This window comes from Notechis scutatus, chromosome 4 (assembly GCF_049901735.1).
Source record: "Notechis scutatus isolate UNSWTSFEM ecotype Mainland chromosome 4, rNotScu1.2, whole genome shotgun sequence".
Lineage (NCBI taxonomy): Eukaryota > Metazoa > Chordata > Lepidosauria > Squamata > Elapidae > Notechis > Notechis scutatus.
Genome location: NC_142012.1, coordinates 110550716 through 110572120, shown reverse-complemented (window position 1 = coordinate 110572120; position 21405 = coordinate 110550716). Strand labels below are relative to the sequence as shown.

Genomic DNA, 21405 nt, shown 5'->3' with positions numbered 1-21405 from the left:
TAAGTATTTAGTAGTGAATTAGTCATATTTCTAAAATATAAATGGGGAAAAACATGAATTCTTAATAATTAAACACACAGAGATAATGTATGCACTTTATTTCTTTTTCTGTTATGCACATTGATTTCATTTTGAATTAAAGATGAATAATTAAAAGCAGTTGTTATACTTATCTATCCTAGTTTGAACATAATGCCAATTTTTAGAATTGCATTGTACAGATACTCTTCATTATTTCAAGGGTGCCAATGGATAATTAAAACATAGAATGAGCAACTTTGAGAAAATAAAGTCAGAAAGATATACTAAAAGAGACAGATATTAAGTTACAGAAAATTCAACAACTGGATTACTTACATTTTAGAGCCCAATTTATCCTTTATCCTTTTATTTCTTTTCATTTGCTTTTTAAATGCTCCTTCTCTGAACGGTATACTTTCTGCCTATTCCCCAAACAACAGAAGGATTCTTAGGTGTGTGTTAATGTTTGCCCATATCTGTCCTGAATCATTATCAGGTGGTGAACATAACATTTTATGTATCTCCATATCTAGAAGCCTGTCCCTTATATTGCACATGTATATATAAAAAAACCAAACAAACTTCAAAACGAAGTTCTCCTCCAAACAGAAACACATCAAAAGCAGTAGCTATAAGAAATCCTTTACAGCAGATAATAAATCCTGATCTATATGTACCCACCAGAGATAATGGAACCAGAAATAATAAGGATGGTTTATAGTGGTGGGGGTTTTTTTCTTAAAAAAAAAAAAGAGGAAGGTAGTTTTAAAAGACAATACATTAGAATATTAGAAAAATGCCACTCCCTTTATCTCTAGTTTTTTAGTACTATAGACAATCACTCTTGTTAATTTAAAACATTTTCAAATAAGAAAAAAGCTGATTTTTGGTATTAATAATATATTTTAATATACTTTCTAAACAATGTTGTGTGTCATATTGATTTATAACTGAACAGAGAATTATATACTTTTTGATTCATTCATGCCTTGTAATTATTCTTGCATATTCGATATATTGTATTATTAATTTTTCTATTTTAAATAGAAAAAAATTCCCAAACATAATTTATTTGTGACTATTGATGATGACAGTTTGTAAAGTTAAGCGTGAAAAATGTATACTTGTTGACATGGCTGGGTTTTTTTAATTGTTGCTGTTTTGTCCTTTTAGTTTGTGTTTGAGCTTTACTTGGCCTTGATCAGCTTTATTTTCAAAAGACATAAGTAGCAATAAAAGCTCTAATAATTATTTGTAGACTAGTGTTTCTATTTTTAGAAGATTTCTTGAGAAAGAATAAATACCCTAGATCAGAGGTGCCCAACCTTTTGGGCACCAGGGACCAGTTCCGAGGGGAAAGGTTTTTCTGCAGGGGCGTGGTTTCGTGTGCTGCCTGCATTCCGAGGATGGGGCTTCACTTGTTAGTGCAGCCCAGTTTCTGGCATGCCATGGCGTGGTGCCAGCCCCACGGTTCGTGGGTTGGGAACCTCTGCTTTAGATGAGAAATAATCAGTTTTTTTCAATGTAGATAGTATTGTCATGTAGGTTGGTCTTCCTATTATCTCCAGTGGCTAAGAGTTTGCATATTAGCTTTGCATAATTGTTCTTACAAGGGAAAAAGGACCACTGCTTCACAGTTCTCCTTTGAAACATGGTTCAAACCATGGTGAAAAATTGACACTTTTTAAAATAGACTTTTAAAATTATTCTTAATCACCCTACCCTCCGTTTAGATAATTAGGGTGAGAAGAATCCAGCATGATAACAAAAAAATGTCTACAGTATCAGAACCATGTGGGATAGGGAAGTCTAACAGGTGGCAAAGTTTTCTGCCTGAGCATATGAATATTATTCAATAGTGCCAGATAGTTTGCCTGAAGAAATGACAGTGAGGGAATCTGAGAGTTTCAAGAAGGAGCGTGCCTTTTAGGCATTGCAGAGTATTCCTGGTTATTCCTCCATGGTTGCATCACCTTTTTTTGTTAAATATATTTATTATGTTTTTTCAACAAGAATAAACTCATAAATTTTTTGAAGGGGACACTTCACTGATGTCTACTCATAGGTTCTCAGAACCTAATGGTTTTTCAGCAGGGTTGGAGCTCTGATTCAGTAATCTTACAATTGACCCTTTCTTTCTATCAAGGGGGAACATAATTCAACCTTCATTTTGTCACCTGAAGGTGGAAGAATGGCCTAAGTTGGCTAATAATTAAGGAGCATCTCAGAAAGGGGGTTTCATGATTCAGATTGTGTCTCATCCACCATTGGTAAGAGAATATCCAGCACCATATTATCAAGGTGGATCAAATTGTGTCTCTCTGCTTCTGTTGTGGGGTGGTGTTGTTACAGCCGATTCCTTGAAGTTTCCCTATCTTTTGTCTTTATGCATTAATGCGTCGTGACATTTGTGCTTCAGCAGGGGTACAATCTGCGGATCTAACAAGAGATCTAACTATAGAATATATGGGCAATTCCATGTTAGTAAAATATAATTCTGGCTTTATTTTGGCATTTTATTATTGTTACTATTATAATGGATAAGGGTACCCCCATCTGCACAAGCATGCTAACACTTTCTGCTGAAAACTGTAAGGACATAGTGGGCAAATCATGGACTGCACTGCTCTGCCCTCAAGCCTTTTGCACTGTTCTTTGGAAAAAATTGTAAGACTCTGTAAAATTTTATTTAAATCAAATACATTAAATTAAACATGTTTCTGACATTGGACTTTCCCTGAAAATGCTATTGTTACTTTCTTCATTGATTTCACTGCCCATTCCATAGCTTCATTTTTTAAAATGAACCTGAAAGGTTATTCAGCTGGGATTATGCCTGGATATAGATGGGATCATGCAAAGCAATTTGCATATCTTTCCATGTGGGAAAAATATTCTGCAAATATCAAGTACTGCATATATACACTCACTATTGAAAGAAATAAACTAATGGTAACATTTTAATTTGTTCTTTATCTACATATAGTGTGTTTAAAACATTTTTAACAGGCAAAAGCTTATGTTAGGTTGATAAGCATTATTTTTGAAAACTAATTAAAAATATTTAAGGAAGTATAAATACATCGAGAGTAAATGTCAGTTTTTTTTAATAAAGTTTATTACATTTTCACCTTTAAAAACAAGTTCTATATACATTTTTTGCAGTTATTTGTGACAACAGTTATACCATTCTCCTATACATACATACCACATTAAGGGCAGCATTAGTGTGGGCAGCTAAGGAGAAATACATTGTAAATCATTTGGATGTAGAGACAGCATATCTTCATGCACCATTGCAACACACTATATATTTAAAGAAACCTTTAGCTATCAAAGATGGTAATACAACTGATTGCTGGAAATTGAAAAAGAGTCTTTATGGCTTAAAGCAATCAGGATATGAGTGGAACCAATGTATAGTTAAAGAATTAACTAAGATAGGCTTTGTAGCTGGTATGGCTGATCCATGTTTGTTTAAAAAGGAAACTAATGGTATAATTTCATTATTGCTATTATTTACTGATGACATAGCATTAATCACCAAAACTGAACAAGAAGCTACTGAGATAATTTCACTATTGGAAAATAAATTTAAGATAAAACAGTTAGGAGAAACCAAACAATATCTTGGTTTAAAGATAGATAGAACTAGGGGAGGATACAAGATCTCACAGGCAGATAAAATTAAAATTACTAAAAAGTTTTAAAATGGAACTTTGTAAGCCGGATAAGACACCAATGAGTCAGAAGTTTAGCCATAGTGATGTTCAAAATCCTATTTTTGATAAGAACATTTATCAGTCCTTGATTGGTAGTTTATCTTGTCTCAGTAATTGGTCAAGGCCAGATATTGCATACTGTGTTAATCAATTAGCGAGATTTAACGCTGAGCCAACTGAAAGGCACTGGCAAGCTGCTAAATGTGTGTTAAGATATCTGAAACAAACAATGCATTATGCATTGTATCTGGAGCCAAAAGATGAACTGAATTTAACTGCATATGCTGATGCAAGTTTTGCTACAGACATAAATACACGAAAATCTACATTGGGTACTGCTGTATTATTGGAAAAGCATTGATTGGATGGAGATCTATTAGACAGAAACATCTGTCAACAATGGAGGCTGAATTCTCATGTTTATCTTTATTATGTACAGATTTAGTTTTGTATAAGCAATTATTAATTGATATGGGAATTGATGTAGAAGATCCTATTGTTGTTTACGAAGATAACCAACCAGCAATACAGATGGCTTCAAATATTGTTAAAGCAAGAACGAAACACATAGATTTAAGATATTTAAATGTGAGACAATGTGTGCAAAGTAAGATGATTAAGCTAGAATACTGTATGTCAGAAAACAATATAGCAGATCATTTTACAAAGGCCCAAGGCTCTATAAAGCATAAGACTAGCTGTGAAGATTATGGACTTAGAATGTAAGGTTGTATATATTGTCTCACCCAAAAGGGGAGAATGTTAGGAATATAAGTCACCTAACAGGTATTTGGGTTAGAAATATATAAACCAGGATAGACATTTTAATACTGTCTCTTTAAGAGCATGCTAAAAACTGCAATTGGATGTGGTTACTCAAATGGCCATAAGATGGAACCAGAAACCTGGGTTGTCTTAGTCTTAGTCTGAGTCTTAGAAGAGAGTGTATCTCTGTTTCCTTCTGTTGGAAAGTATTGACGTTCCTCCATTTTTCCTAATTGACTGATATTCATGGATTTAATGTAAGTCTGATACTGAACTGTTTTTGACACTGGAATTTGATATTTGGATTATCCCTGGATGAAAACTGACTGATTTTACCTGTGAATGACTTTGGACTGCCTATTTTGGACTTTGCTTAACGTTTCTGGAAGTAAAAACCTACATTTACTGTACAGTGTATCTGTGTGCTATATGTGTATTATTCAAACACTCCTCTCAAATACGTCTCCCTGTATGCGCTCATTCTCCTAACGGGGAATTACCTCAACACATACACACACTATTTACAATTATTCTTTAAAGCTTCTACTTTTGCTTTATATTTTCTTTCTATTTTCTAACCAGACATACCATTTTTCCCAGGCCATATAGAATTCTTTATCTTCCATCTCCTGCAATTCCATTGTGAATTTGTTCATTTCTGTGCAATCCATTACTTTTTTTATACTCATGTCATCTGTGGGTGTACTATCTAATTTCCAGGTTTGAGCATATCGTATCCTAGCTGTTGTTAAGATGTGTATCATTAGACATTCATTCTGTTTTGAATATTCTCTTTTGGTTATCCCTAATAAAAACATTTCAGGTTTGGGTACTATCTTTAAACTTGTTATATCCTGTACCAGATCTGTATCTTATTCCAGAATTCTTTCGCTTTTGGGCAGGTCCACCACACGTGAAAGAATGTACTGGGTTTCTTTTTATATTTCCAACACTCTAATTTTAAGTTTGGATAAATTTTAGCCAATCTCGCCGGTGCTAGATGCCAACGATAAAACATTTTATATAAATTTTCTTTATATGAGGCTGTCAATGTTAATTTATATTTTTTAGTCCATAATCTTTCCCAATCTTCTAATTGTATGCTGTATCCAAAAATTTTCATCCAGGTTATCATAGTTGGTTTCACTACCTCGTCTTCTCTATCAAATTTTAAAAGATAATTATACATTTTGGTTATAAATTTTTCCTCTGATTCTAATATTTTATCTAGTGATATTTTTTTCTATACCAAATTCTTACAGCAACCACATGATGGCGCCCAGAAAAGGTTTTGAAAGATGATTGTTTGCCAGTTTGAGAAAAAGATCAATACATATCTTATGAACCATATTACATGAAAGGAAACTATGTAAAAATGAATACATTTATGCAGTTTTTTATTCTATCACGTATTACAATGTTTTCAAATATGATCATGTGTTCTTTTTTAGTGTTGTAAAGTTTTCAGAAATCATGAAACACTTACTGCTTACACAAGAATTAACATTAGAACAGAACCTGAATACATTAATATACATCAAAACCATGTCCATTCATCACTCAACATGGTTATTTATATATTTTCTGTTCGAGTATGTATAATAATTACTGTAATTAAAATATATTTATCACAAACTAAGCCCATTTTTATTCTGTTTCGAATATGCCTCTTTTCCTCTAAAATACTTCAGGACAAAGTCTTGATGTCAAGGGATGGCACATTTTGAAGAGAGGTTACTTAGGGCTGGGAGATCATATGGTGACACCACATAGATGACTGGGTTCAGAAATTCAGCAGGCCCAGCCAACTTGTCTGACCACAACATTTAACTGAAAAGTTAAGTAGGGTTAGTCCTGCTTAATACTTAGATGGAAAATTACCAAGAAATTCTTACAACCACCCTGAAAAAGGCTGCTATTTATGTCAAGAAAACATCTTGGTCAGCTTGACTGAAGGCTTTGTTCATCTTCAGAAATTATGTAATTTTTGCCTATCTGAGACATCCCTCGGGAGCTCCATACAGATTGGAATTCTCTGGCACATTTGAAAATTATGTGCTCAGATCTTTCTGAAATCTGTAGCTGTTAGGCACAAGAGTATCTCTCCAAAAATCACAATGTTTATATTTTATAGTGCCTGAACATTTAAATAACATTTGTCCTTTAAAATTATAGATTGCCCTGTTACTTTAAAGTGACCAGTGGGATGTAATTGTATGTCCTTAAGCTATTATTAAGCTCATAAATTCCATCTTCTCTCCGTGGTTGGGAAGAAACAGAAACTATGTGTGTAAGCCGCTCCTCAAGCCAAATAAATTATAAAATTGTGTTATTGCTATTCTATATGGATAAGGTTTACAATTCTAGTTTTTTTCTCTACAGTGAAAGTGGGAACTTATTGATCCTGAAGGTGTATCTGAAATGATATTTGTAGTGTTCTTCATTGCTGGTTCTGACTGTTTAAAGCTACAGTCAGCAGCAGGTCTCCCAGTCCTGCTTTGAAACTTAGTTGTGCTTAATTACATTTCAGTTTTGTACATAATAAAGAAAGAAAAGATTATTGAAGTGAAAGGGAACATGCAAGTACTCAAGCAATTATCAATCAACCTAGTTTAATTTTATGGCTGAATTAGATTACTGTATTTAACAAGCTCCTTGGGATATTATTTTATTACATTTGAGTGCCACAATATGTTTTTAATATGTGTACTACCGGTATAACTAGATCATTTTAAAAGGCCTTTTAATGTAAGCAAAACTTTGCAATAGCAGGCATCTAATTTTGGTGAATGTAAGTAATTTCCAATAAAACATTACTATATTATCTATAAAATAATAAGAAAAGGAAGAAGAACATTATAGTGTAATAGCACTTGGTAATCATGATATATTGTTTAGTGACTGCCATAGACAACACTGATTTGTAGTTGTGATGCTAATAAAAAAGTAATTTTGACCTCTTTGTCCCCGTCCCCACTATCAAAGGGGAGAGATTGCCTAAAAAAGTAACCTTTTCCTGAGCTGCTTTCTTTCAGAGTGCAGCATATCCCTAAAAATTGCAAGCCACAAGTTCTGCTCTTTGTGACCTTAATTAGTTGGTTAGAATGCTCCCTGCCATTCAACTACTGCCTGAAATCGACTACACCCTAATCAGTTTTTCACTACACATGTAGGTACTCCTGGACTTAGCCACCCATTGTTTAACATTGGTTTGAAGTTGCAATGGCCTTGGAAAAGGTGCTTGATGGCTTGTAAAACACTTCGGTCTGTTGTAACATGTAGCACCATGCCCCTTCCCCTATAGTCATGTTCATACTTATGATAGGTTGTGAAGCACCCTTTGATGTGATTGCCGTTTGCAATCTTTGCTGTCTTCCCAGAAAGTCAATGGGGAAGCTGGGAGGAAGTTTATAAGCTGCTGCCTCCATCTGGTAAGAGGACTCCTCAAGAGGAGGTTTCTAGGACCTGACCAAAAGGGTTGCCTGTCGAGGGGAACTGAACTCCTCTGGTGGGGTATAGAAACAGAGCTCAGATCCTGAAGATCAGAATTCTGTTCTTGCACCCCACTAAAGTTGTTCCCTCTGCCCCTTTGTGCAGAGGTGCAAGAACAGGACCTGAACTTCAGGTTGGAGTAATGTGCAGGAAAGAGATTTGACATTCTTTGGCAGGCAGCTCGTTCAACCATCTGGAGATCAGAGGGGAGCCAAAATCTAAGCTAGAGTTTTAGCTCTTTTAGCAGGGAGGCAGCATAGGTAAGGGGCATCGGTTGCCTCAGGTGGGTAGAGAAGGTCTTGGGAGCCCCGTTGCTGGCCATGCATGAATGTCTCATTAAATGTCGGGTTAAAAAAATGCTGCTTGGGATTTCAGGAGGGAGGATTTCCAGCTCCTAAGGGAAGAGGCAGCTTGATAAAGAAAAGAACACTGGGTGCCTTTGGGATGGCAGGGAAAACATTAAGAAACATTGTTGTCTTGCTAATTATCCAGCACCAGGGTGAACATTCCAAAGGCCAGAGTAGTGGAGAAAAAGGGCTATAAGATTCAGTCTTTTACACAGTTTCTTATGAATTGAGTTCCGGAAATCTTTCTTGCCATTTGGGCTTATCTATTTGGAGTCAAGCTGAAGTAAAATCATAAGCACAATTGTCACTTTTTTTTAACTTAAGAAATGTTTTGTTTAAAATTAAGTTGCTGGTCCCCAATTGCAATCACTAAATGAGGATTACCTGTATTATTTTTACAGAATGTTAATTGTGGAATACTGAAATGAACTGCTCAGGCTCCTTTTGTTAACATATTAATTAGCTAACTGAATTCTTTCTGGGATCCTCCTTTTTCTAGGGAATCAGCCTGGAATGGAAGAATCTGGGTTATTTCTGTTAACCAAACTCATGCAGAAAATGTAGTGTATGCTTTTATCCTTTTGTCCATTTAGCTTTTATTTTGTCAATAAATTTTATATTTGGCTTTCCCCCCTTGAAAACAGGTTTGTACAATGTATATTTTTGGTATTTACTTGCTAAAATTTTAACCTTTTATTGATGCTAATTTTTTAGGATAAGGAGCCTCTTCGGATTATACCACTGAAAGAAGTTCATAAAGTCCAAGAATGTAAACAAAGGTGAGAATTGTAAAGGTATCAAATCATATGTAATTGGAATAAGAAACCCTGGTCATGCTGTTTCTCATCTTAATTTAATACATTTCATTTGCTTTATGATCAAGTTATAAAGTCAAATTATTTAAACATAGGATATCTTTAACAGACAAATGTAGTTATTTGAATGTTATAATGAAACTTTAGGAAGGTGGAACCACCAAGCTGTGGTTGAAATAAAACAGGATTAATCCCGATTAGTGCTTGGATGGAGACAGTGTAGGAATTGCAGGGCTTCTGATTAGATTGTGCAGGTTTTAAAAAAAATCAAAAGACAAAATCAACTCATTTCCAAGGAGTGCTTTCAAAAAAAACTGCAGAGAAGTAGTCACCTTGAACATGACTTGAAAGGACTGATGCTTTTTAACACTTTTAAAATTGTCTGGAATTAAGTCTAATTAGTCGAGGAGCCAAATTTGCTGCTGATATTAAATTTTTCAGAATAGTAAAAGACTACCAAGAGCTCAAAGGGGTCACTGCAAATTAATGACGTAAGTATCAAAAGGGCAAATGCACTCGATGTGAGCAGATATAAAATGATATATAAGGTGGCAAGGATGCTATGCTGGTTTTAAATAAGATGTTGGAGCAATTCATGAAAGTCAGGGGGACGAATGTGTATTAATAATAAGAACCTCGGTGGCGCAGTGGTTAAGAGTGTAGTACTGCAAGCTACTTTTGCTGCAGCCAGCTGCCTGTAATTTGGCAGATCGAATCTCACCAGGCTGAAGGTTGACTCAGCCTTCCATCCTTCTGAGGTGGATAAAATTGTTGGGAACAATATGCTGACTCTGTAAACTGCTTAGAGAGGGCTGTAAAGCATTATAAAGGCGGCAATATAAATTCAATAAATAAATATAAGTCTAAGTGCTATTGCTATTGCTAGTATTAGCTTTGATAGCAGTTTGACTGCTTCTGAAAGCCATCAGCTGGGAGAGTAGTGTGTTTCTTTGTGCTGTTGGTTGGTTGCAGAGACAATAGTCTGCTAGACTAAATGGCCAGAAGTCTCATTCATCAGGACCAGAGGTGGTATTCAGCAGGTTCTGACCAGTTCTAGAGAACCAGTAGTAGAAATTTTGAGTAGTTTGGAGAACTGGCAAATACCACCTCTGAATGGAGATTTTGCAATATCCTTCCCCTGCCATGCCCACCAAGCCATGCCCACAGAACCGATAGTAAAAAAAAATTGAATCCCACCACTGATCAGGGCATTGCTTATATAAGGCACTTGGGTAGAAGGATGGATGAAAGTAGGGGAATATATCAGATATATTATTTTGGAAGGGTTGATTGCATTATTGTTCAGGATATTTCAAATAATGCCTTTGTAAAAGAATGAAAAATCAATCTGGGCTAAATAAACTATTTCCTAAAGATTTCCTAGCTACAAACACAAATAATACATCAAAGCATGCAGTTCATTAAGTTACCAGGTGATTCTTTTATGGCATTATGAAGTTTCTTAGGACATCTTTTATGTATTTTTTAATCCCATGTTTGCCTTGTTTAATTTGAGAAGTATGCTTAGGTAAGATTCAGCAGTGGACATATTTGCCTTAAATTTTGAAAGAAGAAGACAGTATATAAATCAGGAAGTACAGGTGTATGTCTTAGCTTTGTCTTTGTCCGATTATCATCCTTAAGGAGGTTGTGCCAAAAAGGTGATAATAATCTACATGTAATGGGTGTCAAACTCGATTTCATTGAGGGCTGTATTTCACCTTGGAGAGCTGGCGTGTGTGGCCAGGGTATGTGTGTCCATAAGTGGGTGTGGGCAGGAGTGGGCATGGCCATGGTGGGCGTGACAGGAGAGTCATGTCGGGGGCAACTGTTGTGGCCAAGTGCTAAGGCGGGACTTCCCTGATACCCTTCCACACTCTCGTTATAATCTGCCTCCCTCCCTCCCTCCCTTTTCTTCTTTTTACTTCCCTCTTCATTCTTTCTTCTTCCTTCCCCTCTTTCCTTATTTTTCCTTCCTTGCTCTCTTCCCATCTTCCCTTTTTCTTTGTCTTTTCTCTTTCCCTTTTTCCTTTCCTGTCCCTTCTTGCATGCTCAAATGCAAAAGGGGAAATATTTCTCCTTTTGTTTTATTTTTAGTTTGTTCTGATAGCCCTCTGCCAGCAAAAACAAAGCTGGTTGGGGGGGGGGGCTCTTGGCAACCAGCATGTATTTATGATGATTGCAGTGTCCTGGAGCCATGCGACCGTCATTTGTGACCTTTCCAGCCAACTCTAACAAGCAAAGTTAATGGGGGAAACTGGATTCAGTTAACAATATGTGATTCACTTAACAACTAAAATAATTTGCTTAACAAGTGGCAAAAATGTCCACTAATCAAGCATAACAACTGATTATCCATATAGTGCAGGTGGTCCTCATTTAACAACTATTTATAGTTACAATGTTGGTGATCAGATTTTGTATTTATGATCTTTGCAGGTCCTAAAGCAAAGAGAAGCTGAAACAAGACCATAAGCACACCTGCACTTTCATTTAGTGATTGCTTTGTTTAAAGTTGCTGGTCTTAATAGTGATAATTAAATGAGGACTACCTCCATGTAATTTAATTACTTTCAAAGTAGATATTTTAAAACTGTATAGAATGCATTTTTCTGTATCAGATACATGAGCTAGAATTTGATTTTAACAATGCATATGTTTACATTTTTGTATGTTTTTCAGTGATATTATGATGAGAGACAATCTTTTTGAAATTGTAACAACTTCTCGAACATTTTATGTACAAGTAAGTCTTCTATTTGTGCATTTTATGTAAGGTAACAAATTTCCATTTGCTTTCAAATATACATTTGAATATACGTATATTAACCACAACTAATTTAATTTTGCAACTAAAAAGAGCATGAACTAGGGCTTCCCAATTTGCAGAGAATTAGTAGAGTGGAGTGTAATTAGTGAAGTTTGAGAGCATTTACCATAGTAGGTGTTTGGATGGTGTGAAATTGTGATTTATGTGTCTATTGATGGCTGATATGTCTCAATGCCAAGCAACCAAGAATTCCCCAGCATTTTTGGATTTAGCTTGATCTAGGATGTTCACAGTTTCCCAGTTGAAACTATGGTTGAGTCAAGCCGATGTATTGTAAGTTTAAGAAGTTTACATATCTTCCTGCTTGTAGTTATTGTTTATAAATGGGCTCAGTTAATCTTTGCAGTCCTTACACTGCATGTATAGATGACTCCTGTTTTTTTTTTCCTTTTTTCCCCTCTTGGACTACTGGGTCTCTTGGTTTACTTAAGATGGAGGGTTTTGGAGGGTTTTAGTTGTTCTGTGTACTATGGTGATGCCTCATTATTACAATGGTTTGTTTCTGAGATTTTCTGAGACTTTTTTAAATGCGTGGCAGTGTTACCCTTTTTGTTATACTTACTTGACTTTTCTAAACTTTTTTTCTTTTTCCCAGTTAAGTCTTCAATTTCCTTTTTTGTTCCTTTTTTAGAACATTATAAATTATTCACATAATTTCAGTGCATATTGAGGTTAAATAACATACTGATGAATCCTCTTCAGTAGTTAGGTTGGTAACAAGGAAGTTGTAATAATTATTAATGGGCTTTTCATATCCTTATTCATTGAAAAATATCTGAAAATAGCTATGGTCACCTGCCAGGATTTTTCTTTACAGGAAGTAGAAAATGGCTTTATATAACTATTTCCAAAATAGTGGCCGCGATGTCATGAACTGTGCTTTAAATACACTATTGTAGTAAATCTTTTTCATGAGGATCAGTCTAGATTAAATGCTTTAAATCTGTTCATGAGGAAAATATTTGACATATTCTTATGTTGTATAGGTAAAATACTTTTAAATCTAAAACTGAAATTCCACAAAAGTTTTATATTACTCTTATTTTAGGCCGATAGCCCAGAAGACATGCATAGTTGGATTAAAGCCATTTCTGGTGCAATAGTAGCCCAACGGGGACCTGGAAGATCAGCAGCTTCCGTATGTTTTTAAACAACTTAAATGATGATACTTTAGCAATAATCAGTATTGCACATACTCTTTTTATCAGTCAACCTTTTTCCTAGATCTGGGGTAACACATTTGCATGCATTACAACTTGCATAGACTGTTACGTTTTTGACTCAATGCTAATCTTTTTTAAAAAAACAACAACTATTTCTGTCTTTCTGTATTATTTTAATATTTAGATGTTAATCTGTGCTCTCTTAATTGGACCAAAATGAAATGTGTGAATTTATATGATCTTTTTTCTGAATTTTGTGCTTGAGACATCCCTAAATTGATTTAAAGCACCTTGGAATAGAATTCTTTGAAACCTTTAATTTTCAGTCCTCTTAGCACAGAGTTTGTAATTTAAAAAGATTCTAGGTTTCCTTTTTAAACAGCTGGTGTTACAAGAATAATATTGCCAAACTGTTAATAAGTGTCAGTAATTATGTAGTTGTTCCATAGATGGCATATTTTCAATCAAACATATGTTTATACTACTAAGTATATAATTGTTATAATGTGCTATGGTGATTGTTTTTTTAAGTCATTCATTTATAGCAATATTGTTTTTTATTTCTGTCAATATACTAGAAGTTTATTGTAGCTTGTATACAGCCTGGTGATATTAAAACAATCCACCTTTTTTGCAAAAATGGATTAAAACAGTCTAATCAATTGCTACTATCGTTTAAAAACTCTCTGGGAACGGAATGCATTCTAGTTGATGGAAAGGTTATTGGGAATGGGTACTCCTTTGTGTCTTTGGTGTGTTTTTAATTTTTGTGGTGGGATAACTCTACTAGTGGCTATCAGCAGTTCTTTCCTTTCCTCTCTTCCTCCCTTCCTCTTCTCAAGTTTAGGTTACTCTAATCTTAGCTTTGCACTGTGTTCCAGATGCGGCAGGCCAGAAGGCTGTCGAATCCTTGTATACAGAGGTATACATCAAGAACTGGTGAATGCAGCACGTATGTGGGCTCTCATGTAAACCTGCCATTTCATCAGAGGGCTGAAATCCAAAACATTTATTAACACTATATAAAATGATGAACTTGATCTTGTGGTTTCTTCTGTTGATCATTATCACCATGAAATTACTAACTTCTGAAACATTTTCCATTGGCTATTAAATTTGGTCTTTCTAAATAAAATCTATTTTTCAGAATGGCAAACATTCCCTTGCTAAATCTCTGTTCCTTTCATTGAGAAGAAAAGCTCTAGTAGCAAATACATGGAGACAGAAACTATGTTTGGCCTAATTTGCATGAGAGTTCATATTTAAATTTAATCATTTTAAAACACAGCTAAATAAAAGCCTCTCGGAACCTAATAGTTAAATGTGTGCACATAAAGTATGCACACTAAGAAAAACATAATTGACCAACCTGCATGGGTTTTATAATATATATGCATGGGATCATTAGTCAAGATGCAGGGATTGTAATAGCTTAAATTAGTTTGATTAACTAATCTGTGGTTAATCAAAATAATGAATCTAAGTCTTTTATATTCTAATCACAAAATTTGTGTCTTATCACAAAACTACAAATTGAAATATTTGAAATGCTGCTCCAGCACAAATCTTGCTTGAGTTCAATTTAAAAATGTTATAGAAATGTTTATATAGTATTCACTTTAGAAAAGAAATTTGTATTTAAAAATTACTTTACACAATCATTTTGTGTTAAAATATTTATTTCTGATCACTTTTGAAACAAAGTACCAACTTTCTTCTTTACCTTCCTCCACTTAGATGATTTTATAAATCGTTGTAGACCTGTTCACGGTTTATTCTATCTTGATAATCAGCTCAACATTATAAAAGTCTGTTGACCAGGCTAATTCTGAATCTAGCTAAGCAGCACATTCTCCAGCTAATGATTTGTGTAATAGAAATGGAAAATTTTATACCAAGCCTACCATTCAAAATAAGAGAATATTTTGTTCATTGAAGTATTAACATGTTATGAGGCTCATTTCTAACTTAAACTAGAAGAACATTCTGAAATGTTATCCTAAACCAGTCTTTGCTTGTTCATCTAATGCAACTTTTAAAATTTTCAGATGGTCAGAAACTTCCACTTTAGGTTGATTGGAAACTAATTCCAAAATTTGGCAGGAAATGGATAACATTTCTGGAACAGACAAGTAGACTGCTACGGTCTTACTATCTTTTATTAAGAAGCTTCATATTCTGATGTAATTTTAGATTAAATTCCCAATTGTTCCAATACAGGATAAGTTATAGTGGTTGCCAATTTTCAGCATACCTTGCACTTTGCTTTTAATTGATGAATATTATTCAATACTCTCCAGAATTTTTTTGTGAATTTTTTTCCTCAGTTTTCAGATTAATTGGCAATATTTGCAGTCTAGCAATCTAGACAATATTCTTATTGTAGAAATTATCTTCTGAAGTTTTCATTAAGCATAGTATTAAAATGCAGAACTCAATAATGGTATGATCATATTTAATAAGTATGAAAAATACTGAATAAAATAAATAGTTCACCATCAAAGCAACAGCTACCATTGTAGAGTACAATATAGAAAAAGTCAAACTACATAACATATTATATTATATTTGGAAATATTGACCAGCAAAATCAGATATCACTATGATTTAATAGAACAAATAATTAAGGAATAAAGCACAGATGAACGAAAAGATAAATTTAATTCACATAAAATTTTAAGAATTTAATTATACTTCTTTTTTACAAGTGAATACACTTGCATGAATTTATGGGATTAGTTTCTTGGAATTCTTTTAGGATTAGATTTCAAAAAGTATTTAATCCTATTTGCAAATTCTCAAAATTGACAGTTTCTTCAAAATGCTGCCAGTGTTATGCTCACAATGGGCTTGTGGCAAGTAAGGGGGAAATGTGTTCTGCTGGGAGATTGATAGCATTGGGCACAATAACTCAGTGCAATTGCACTGACAGAATTAAAAGATTTTCACGCTAGATTTAGGGATTTGTCTTGGCTGTTTTAGCTTGCTGTTACACAATGCTGTATGCTCACAGTCTTAACATTGTGCTGCATCGGAGAAGCTTTTGCTTTGTGCTCTTATGCCTTGCTTCATATTTCCCTTTTCATTATTTCAGTGATGTAGGTCTGAATTGAGTAATTAACATGGAGTAAATGACCAACTTAATCAGATAATTATTTCTCCTTTACAGGAGCATTCCAGCTGTTCAGAATCCAAATGTCCTGCAAAAACAGCAGCAGCCACCTCACATTCCACAACCACTCACCGCCCCACTTTGGTCCAAACCCTTAACAGCAAACCCCCTGTCTTGGAGAAGCGAAGATTTCATGAATCTTTTACCACGGCCAAATCAGGGAGCTTCAAGATCCAGGCTGTCCCTCCAAGAAACTCAACTTCCAAAGTGACTCTGCAAGGCCTATTGGAACCTCAAAGTAAAAATGGCACTCAGGAACAGGATCCTGATCCAGTGGATCTGGATGATGCAAGCCTTCCAGTTAGTGATGTGTAATGATGGGGAAGAGTCTGGAAAATTAAGAATTGTTTTGGTCCTTGAATTTCCTTTCTCAGACTTTTAGCCAAAGATAGAAAGAACAAAACATAGAATGTTGCTTATGTTGACCTTTGTGTATGCATACATTCAAAATTTTGTATGTTTTAATAGTTATATGCTGCCTTGCACTGTGTATCAGAGCAGACTTTTTGCTTTTTCTGTACCCTGAAGACAAATCTTTTTCATAGGAAGGGGCCGAAAGATGATACTTGATCTAAAAATTATTTAAGCAAGGTACCAGCTGTTCTTCATCATCAGTTTAGCAAAACTGAAAAAAAACACCCTTAATGCTATTTTTTAAAAGCCAATTTACAGCTTAATGATCTTGTAATTCAGGCTATTGTCAACCAAATCGGCTTATTTTCTAAAAATACTGGCACAGGTTTTTTTGGGCATCTATGTATACAGTGTTCTTTGATTGTCAGGACTGCCGAGTGTAACAGTAGAGGCAATGTAATGCACTTTTCCTATGCAAAGAGATTTTTCATGTTAAGAATATTTCATGTTAAGAAATTAAGAAAAACACCATGCTGCAGTATCTAAAATGAGGTATGTTTTCCTTACAATGAATGCTTAGATTTGAGCAATCTATGTATTCAAGGCACAAAAACTGCTCATAACAAATATAATATTTGTTAAAGTACAATAAGTGAGAATCTCTATGAGAAAAGAAAGCTTATAAGAAAGGCCCACAGATTATTTACAGTAATCTAGATGTGCTGACTTAATTGGATCTTCTGATAAATGCTTTGTAAATCACTGCCCTTCCATAGAATCCAAATCCTTTAGAATTACAGAAAACTGGTGCTGTAAAATTTACATTATCATAATACAGCTATTTTGAATATTAAGCCTATTTTTGATGCACTCCTAAAGGTAAATTGTAACTTTTGCACATTTGGATATTGATGGACCACCAAAATAAAGGTATTATGTAGATTTTTTAAAAAACTAGGGAACATAAACTATTAAATCTTTAAAAGATTTAATGAAATATTTTATAATGGGCTTTGCAGTAATTATTTAAAACGAATGTTCCAAATTTTGTTTTCTCTTGTGTGATCTCCCCTCTCCTCCCCTCTTCAGTGAGTTGTAACTGGTTCCCATTTTATATTTGGTCAGTAAAAGACTGAACAAACTCTGCTTCATGCTATTAATTGGTACTGAATTATTCCATCATGCAACTGTGGCCTGTAACTTCTGTGCACTGTATTTATTAAAAGTGCCTGTGGGTTCTTTCTTCATGATACGTTAAAAGTTTGGGGGTTAAATAGATTTATTTTTCTGGTTTTGAGCCTTGTGTGATATGGTTCAGCATGTGTATAAGGTGAAATGCTTATGCAGTTTCCAGCATGCCGGTATCTGAGCTGTGCATAATGATTTTCAAACTGGAAATTTGTTCAGTTTCAGTGACAATAATAGGCTTAAGAAGCTGATGCTGGATAATTGATCAAAAAGAGAATGCACTATTTTATAGACAGGTAGTGAAAAAAATCTGTTTAATCAACAAAAGGCCCAAAGTTTCACATGCTGCTTCTTTATGCAATTCATATTTTCCATTGTATAATATTTTGTGTATGTTATGCTTGAGAAATTCTAAAGCATGAATGGAGATATTTAAGCAAAAAAATCCTCCACTATTCCAGTGAACTAGGCGTTCTTTTGACTTATGTCTTAGTGGAGCAAAAGTCAAAATTTTCAAATTAGTTGAAAGGGATGTTCCATTAAGTTAAGAGCAGTAGTGTGTTGTTCCCTTCAAATTTCCACTACTATCTTTAAAAAAAAAAGAAAGAAAGAAAGAAAGAAAGGGGATGATTCTACAACTGTCTCCATTTCAGGGAGGATATATAGATTTTTACTAAGCTGACTAGATTGTACATATTGTCATAGCTTTTAAAAGATACTCTAATTTTAAAAATACTTGTTACTTGCTTGCATAAATTATAGTAGCAATGGGAACAAGAAACCTTTTATTTTATCCTATTAGAGAACTTCAGTTAGACCAGTGGTTCTTAAATGGGTGTGTATTGGGGGAGAGGTAATTTTCCCCAAGTGGGTAGTTGAGAGTAATGAAGCAATTTGTAACCGCATGTTTGTGAGTCAAGGATCCAGTTTGGGACTGAAGATGCCAAGATGTCTGTGTAAAACAACAGCCTGGATTTTTTGGGGGGCTGGGGATAGTGACATTACTTGGAAGAGAAATAATTGAATCAAACAGTTTAAGAACCATTGAGTTAAGCAATGACCAGCACATTCCTTCTTTTATTAGATTTTTATCCTGCTTTTATTACTTTTATAAGTAACTCAAGGTGGTGAACATACCTAATACTCCTGTCTCTTCCTCTTTTCCCCAATAACAACTTTAAGTGGGTTGGGCTGAGAGAGTAAATGGCCCATACCTGCTTTCCGTGTGCCATATGTATAAAAGAGGGTGTATAGAGTAATACTAGAAGTCCAATTATGTGTTTATTTCCATGTATATATCCTATTTTGTACACCCAACTCTTCTACAATCATGAGCCTGGGTGGACCTGCATTTTGAAACATGACATTATCATTTACGTTTCATTTCTCCTTGCTAATGCTTAAGTGTTTGATTTATGGTCCTTTTAACTACCTTTAAGTATATAGTCTCTAGCTCCCAAATGAATTTCCCCAGATATAACTTCCCCACAAAATCTTGATCTCAGGCTTTTATATTTGCAAGAAGAATCATTTGGCACTTGTAAAAGAGAACATTTTTGCCATCCTATTTTGTTTTTGCACATAAACTCAAAAGACATAGGTATTTTATATCACTGACACAAACTGAATCAGTCACTTTCCAGCTTTTTCATTAAATTTGTCTCATAGGGAATTTTCACTGTTGTTCCCACTTAGCTACAATTCTGTTTGCCATCCAATAAACAGTTTGGATCACAGCTATTGTGATTGTGGAAATTTGCTGAAAAACTTGCCTTTCAAGAATACATCTATTGTTAAATATACTAACTACATTTATAAAAAGTTATGTGGATCAAATCTGTAGATGTTAAAAATTGAAATAAAAAAGGACAAGGCCTAAAAAGATAGTAGAATGCCAAATTTCTGTGATGTTCTTTCAGATTGCTCCGATACAGCAGTACCTTTATATTTCTCAATTATAAGCTAAATATTTACAAGCAATGTTTGTAAATTACATTTTATTTGCCTTCTCAGTTACATGTGAATTAAGGTAGATGTTCTGTTCAGTCTAATTCAGGAGAATACATTTTAACTTGTAACAGATTTAGCAAATGTATGAGTCTTTATTTTTCACAATAAGTATTTTCTGGAAGAAACTGAGTTGGATTGTTTGTTGTATTGCCATACCTTGATGTTGTGGTAGGTTTACTGGTTCTGGTACAATTTCTACATTGCATGTTCCTTTTATTCTTTGAATATTACCAGTTTTCAATAGTGAATTGTAATCACAACAGCAATCTTATGGATTCCTTTAAAATCAAACTGCTTAGATAATTCAATAGTGTGGGAAATGCTTGTGGTTGGCAAATTGTCAGGACTTTTAATTTATCAGTACTTTTTATATAAAATTGAAGAAAATTGTTAATTTATTTGGAACCTGTGGTGTTTTCTGTAAATGTCACACCTGTTAATAAATTGACATAAATAATGAACTATAATAATCTTATCAGAGTACTACATTTAAGTGTACTTCAAAAGACAAATTGTTCAGTGAATGAAACTATTTTTGCAAACTTTGTTCTGCCCTTCAGATTCACCAAAAATCTTAAAAGTGATATTTTTAATTGATCAAAAAGCAAACATTAAAAAAATCTACCGGTAGCTCCATTAATACAATTAATCTTATTATCAGAAACATTTTAAAGAGGTAATATTCCTCAGTGGTAAAAACTAGGTTGTAAAAAACTATTGCTGAAGACATTTTGGTGTGATCTGTCAGAGTATGTTATTAAATATGCCAATTTGTATACATGTGTTTTTATATGTGCAGTTCTCACACGTGACAGGTTAGCCTTGAATGATACTGAAGAATGAGGGTTCAGAAACCATAGCTTATCCGAGAAAAACTGACTACCCTCCATGATGCATATTTAAAAGTTCAGATGAAAATTCAAACAGATTAAATAGTAGCAGACTATTGTGTGAGTGAAATAAGCGGTGTCTAAATTGGATAAATACAATTTTGAAACAGTATAACACCCAACATTAGAAAATAGAGGAAGAACCCTTTTAAGCTTTTAACCCTAATAACAGTACAGAAAAAAATTATCAGGAAAGAAACTGGAAGGAAGCTTCCAACCAAAAGTAAAGCTGGTCTTTCTAGCTAGCTTAAAATCCTGTTGGGGACTCTAGATGCATTTTAATATGCTGTTGGAAGGACTTCTGTTTTTAATAATACGAGAAGAGGGAACATCTGGTAACTGAACTAGAACTTCTGAAAGTTCTGATTATTGTGGCCAAATGTCCTGCTACCAGGAATTGTGATTCAATAATACTTGGCAGCCTATAGCTACCTCACTTCTGCCTTAATACTGGAGCTATGCCCAAAGTAGCTCTTTTTTCTTGAGATAGTATCAAAGCAATCATATGGTTCACATCCCATTATAAGACAAACTGACAAAAAGTGACACTGATTTCCCGTATGTATTTTTTATCATTAAATCATGCCTAGTACTCCCAAAAAGTTTACAAATAATATGAATTGTAAACAAAAATAC

General features: G+C 34.2%; 1 protein-coding gene across 3 annotated transcripts in view; it reads left to right on the top strand.

Annotated features, from left to right (window-relative positions):
* PLEKHA1 (pleckstrin homology domain containing A1) overlaps nt 1-20340 on the top strand; it is a 46884-nt gene extending 26544 nt beyond the window's left edge. Inside the window, exons 9-13 of one of the 3 annotated variants that reach the window (XM_026669389.2) lie at nt 9062-9126; nt 11845-11908; nt 13041-13130; nt 14037-14077; nt 16325-20340. In XM_026669389.2, coding sequence (XP_026525174.1) covers nt 9062-9126; nt 11845-11908; nt 13041-13130; nt 14037-14077; nt 16325-16538 — 474 coding nt within the window. In that variant the 3' untranslated portion in view covers nt 16539-20340. Of the gene's footprint in view, nt 1-9061; nt 9127-11844; nt 11909-13040; nt 13131-14036; nt 14108-16324 lie in introns of all 3 variants that reach the window. The other 2 variants (XM_026669379.2, XM_026669371.2) reach the window with 2 other exon arrangements.
* The last annotated feature ends 1065 nt before the right edge of the window (nt 20341-21405 follow it).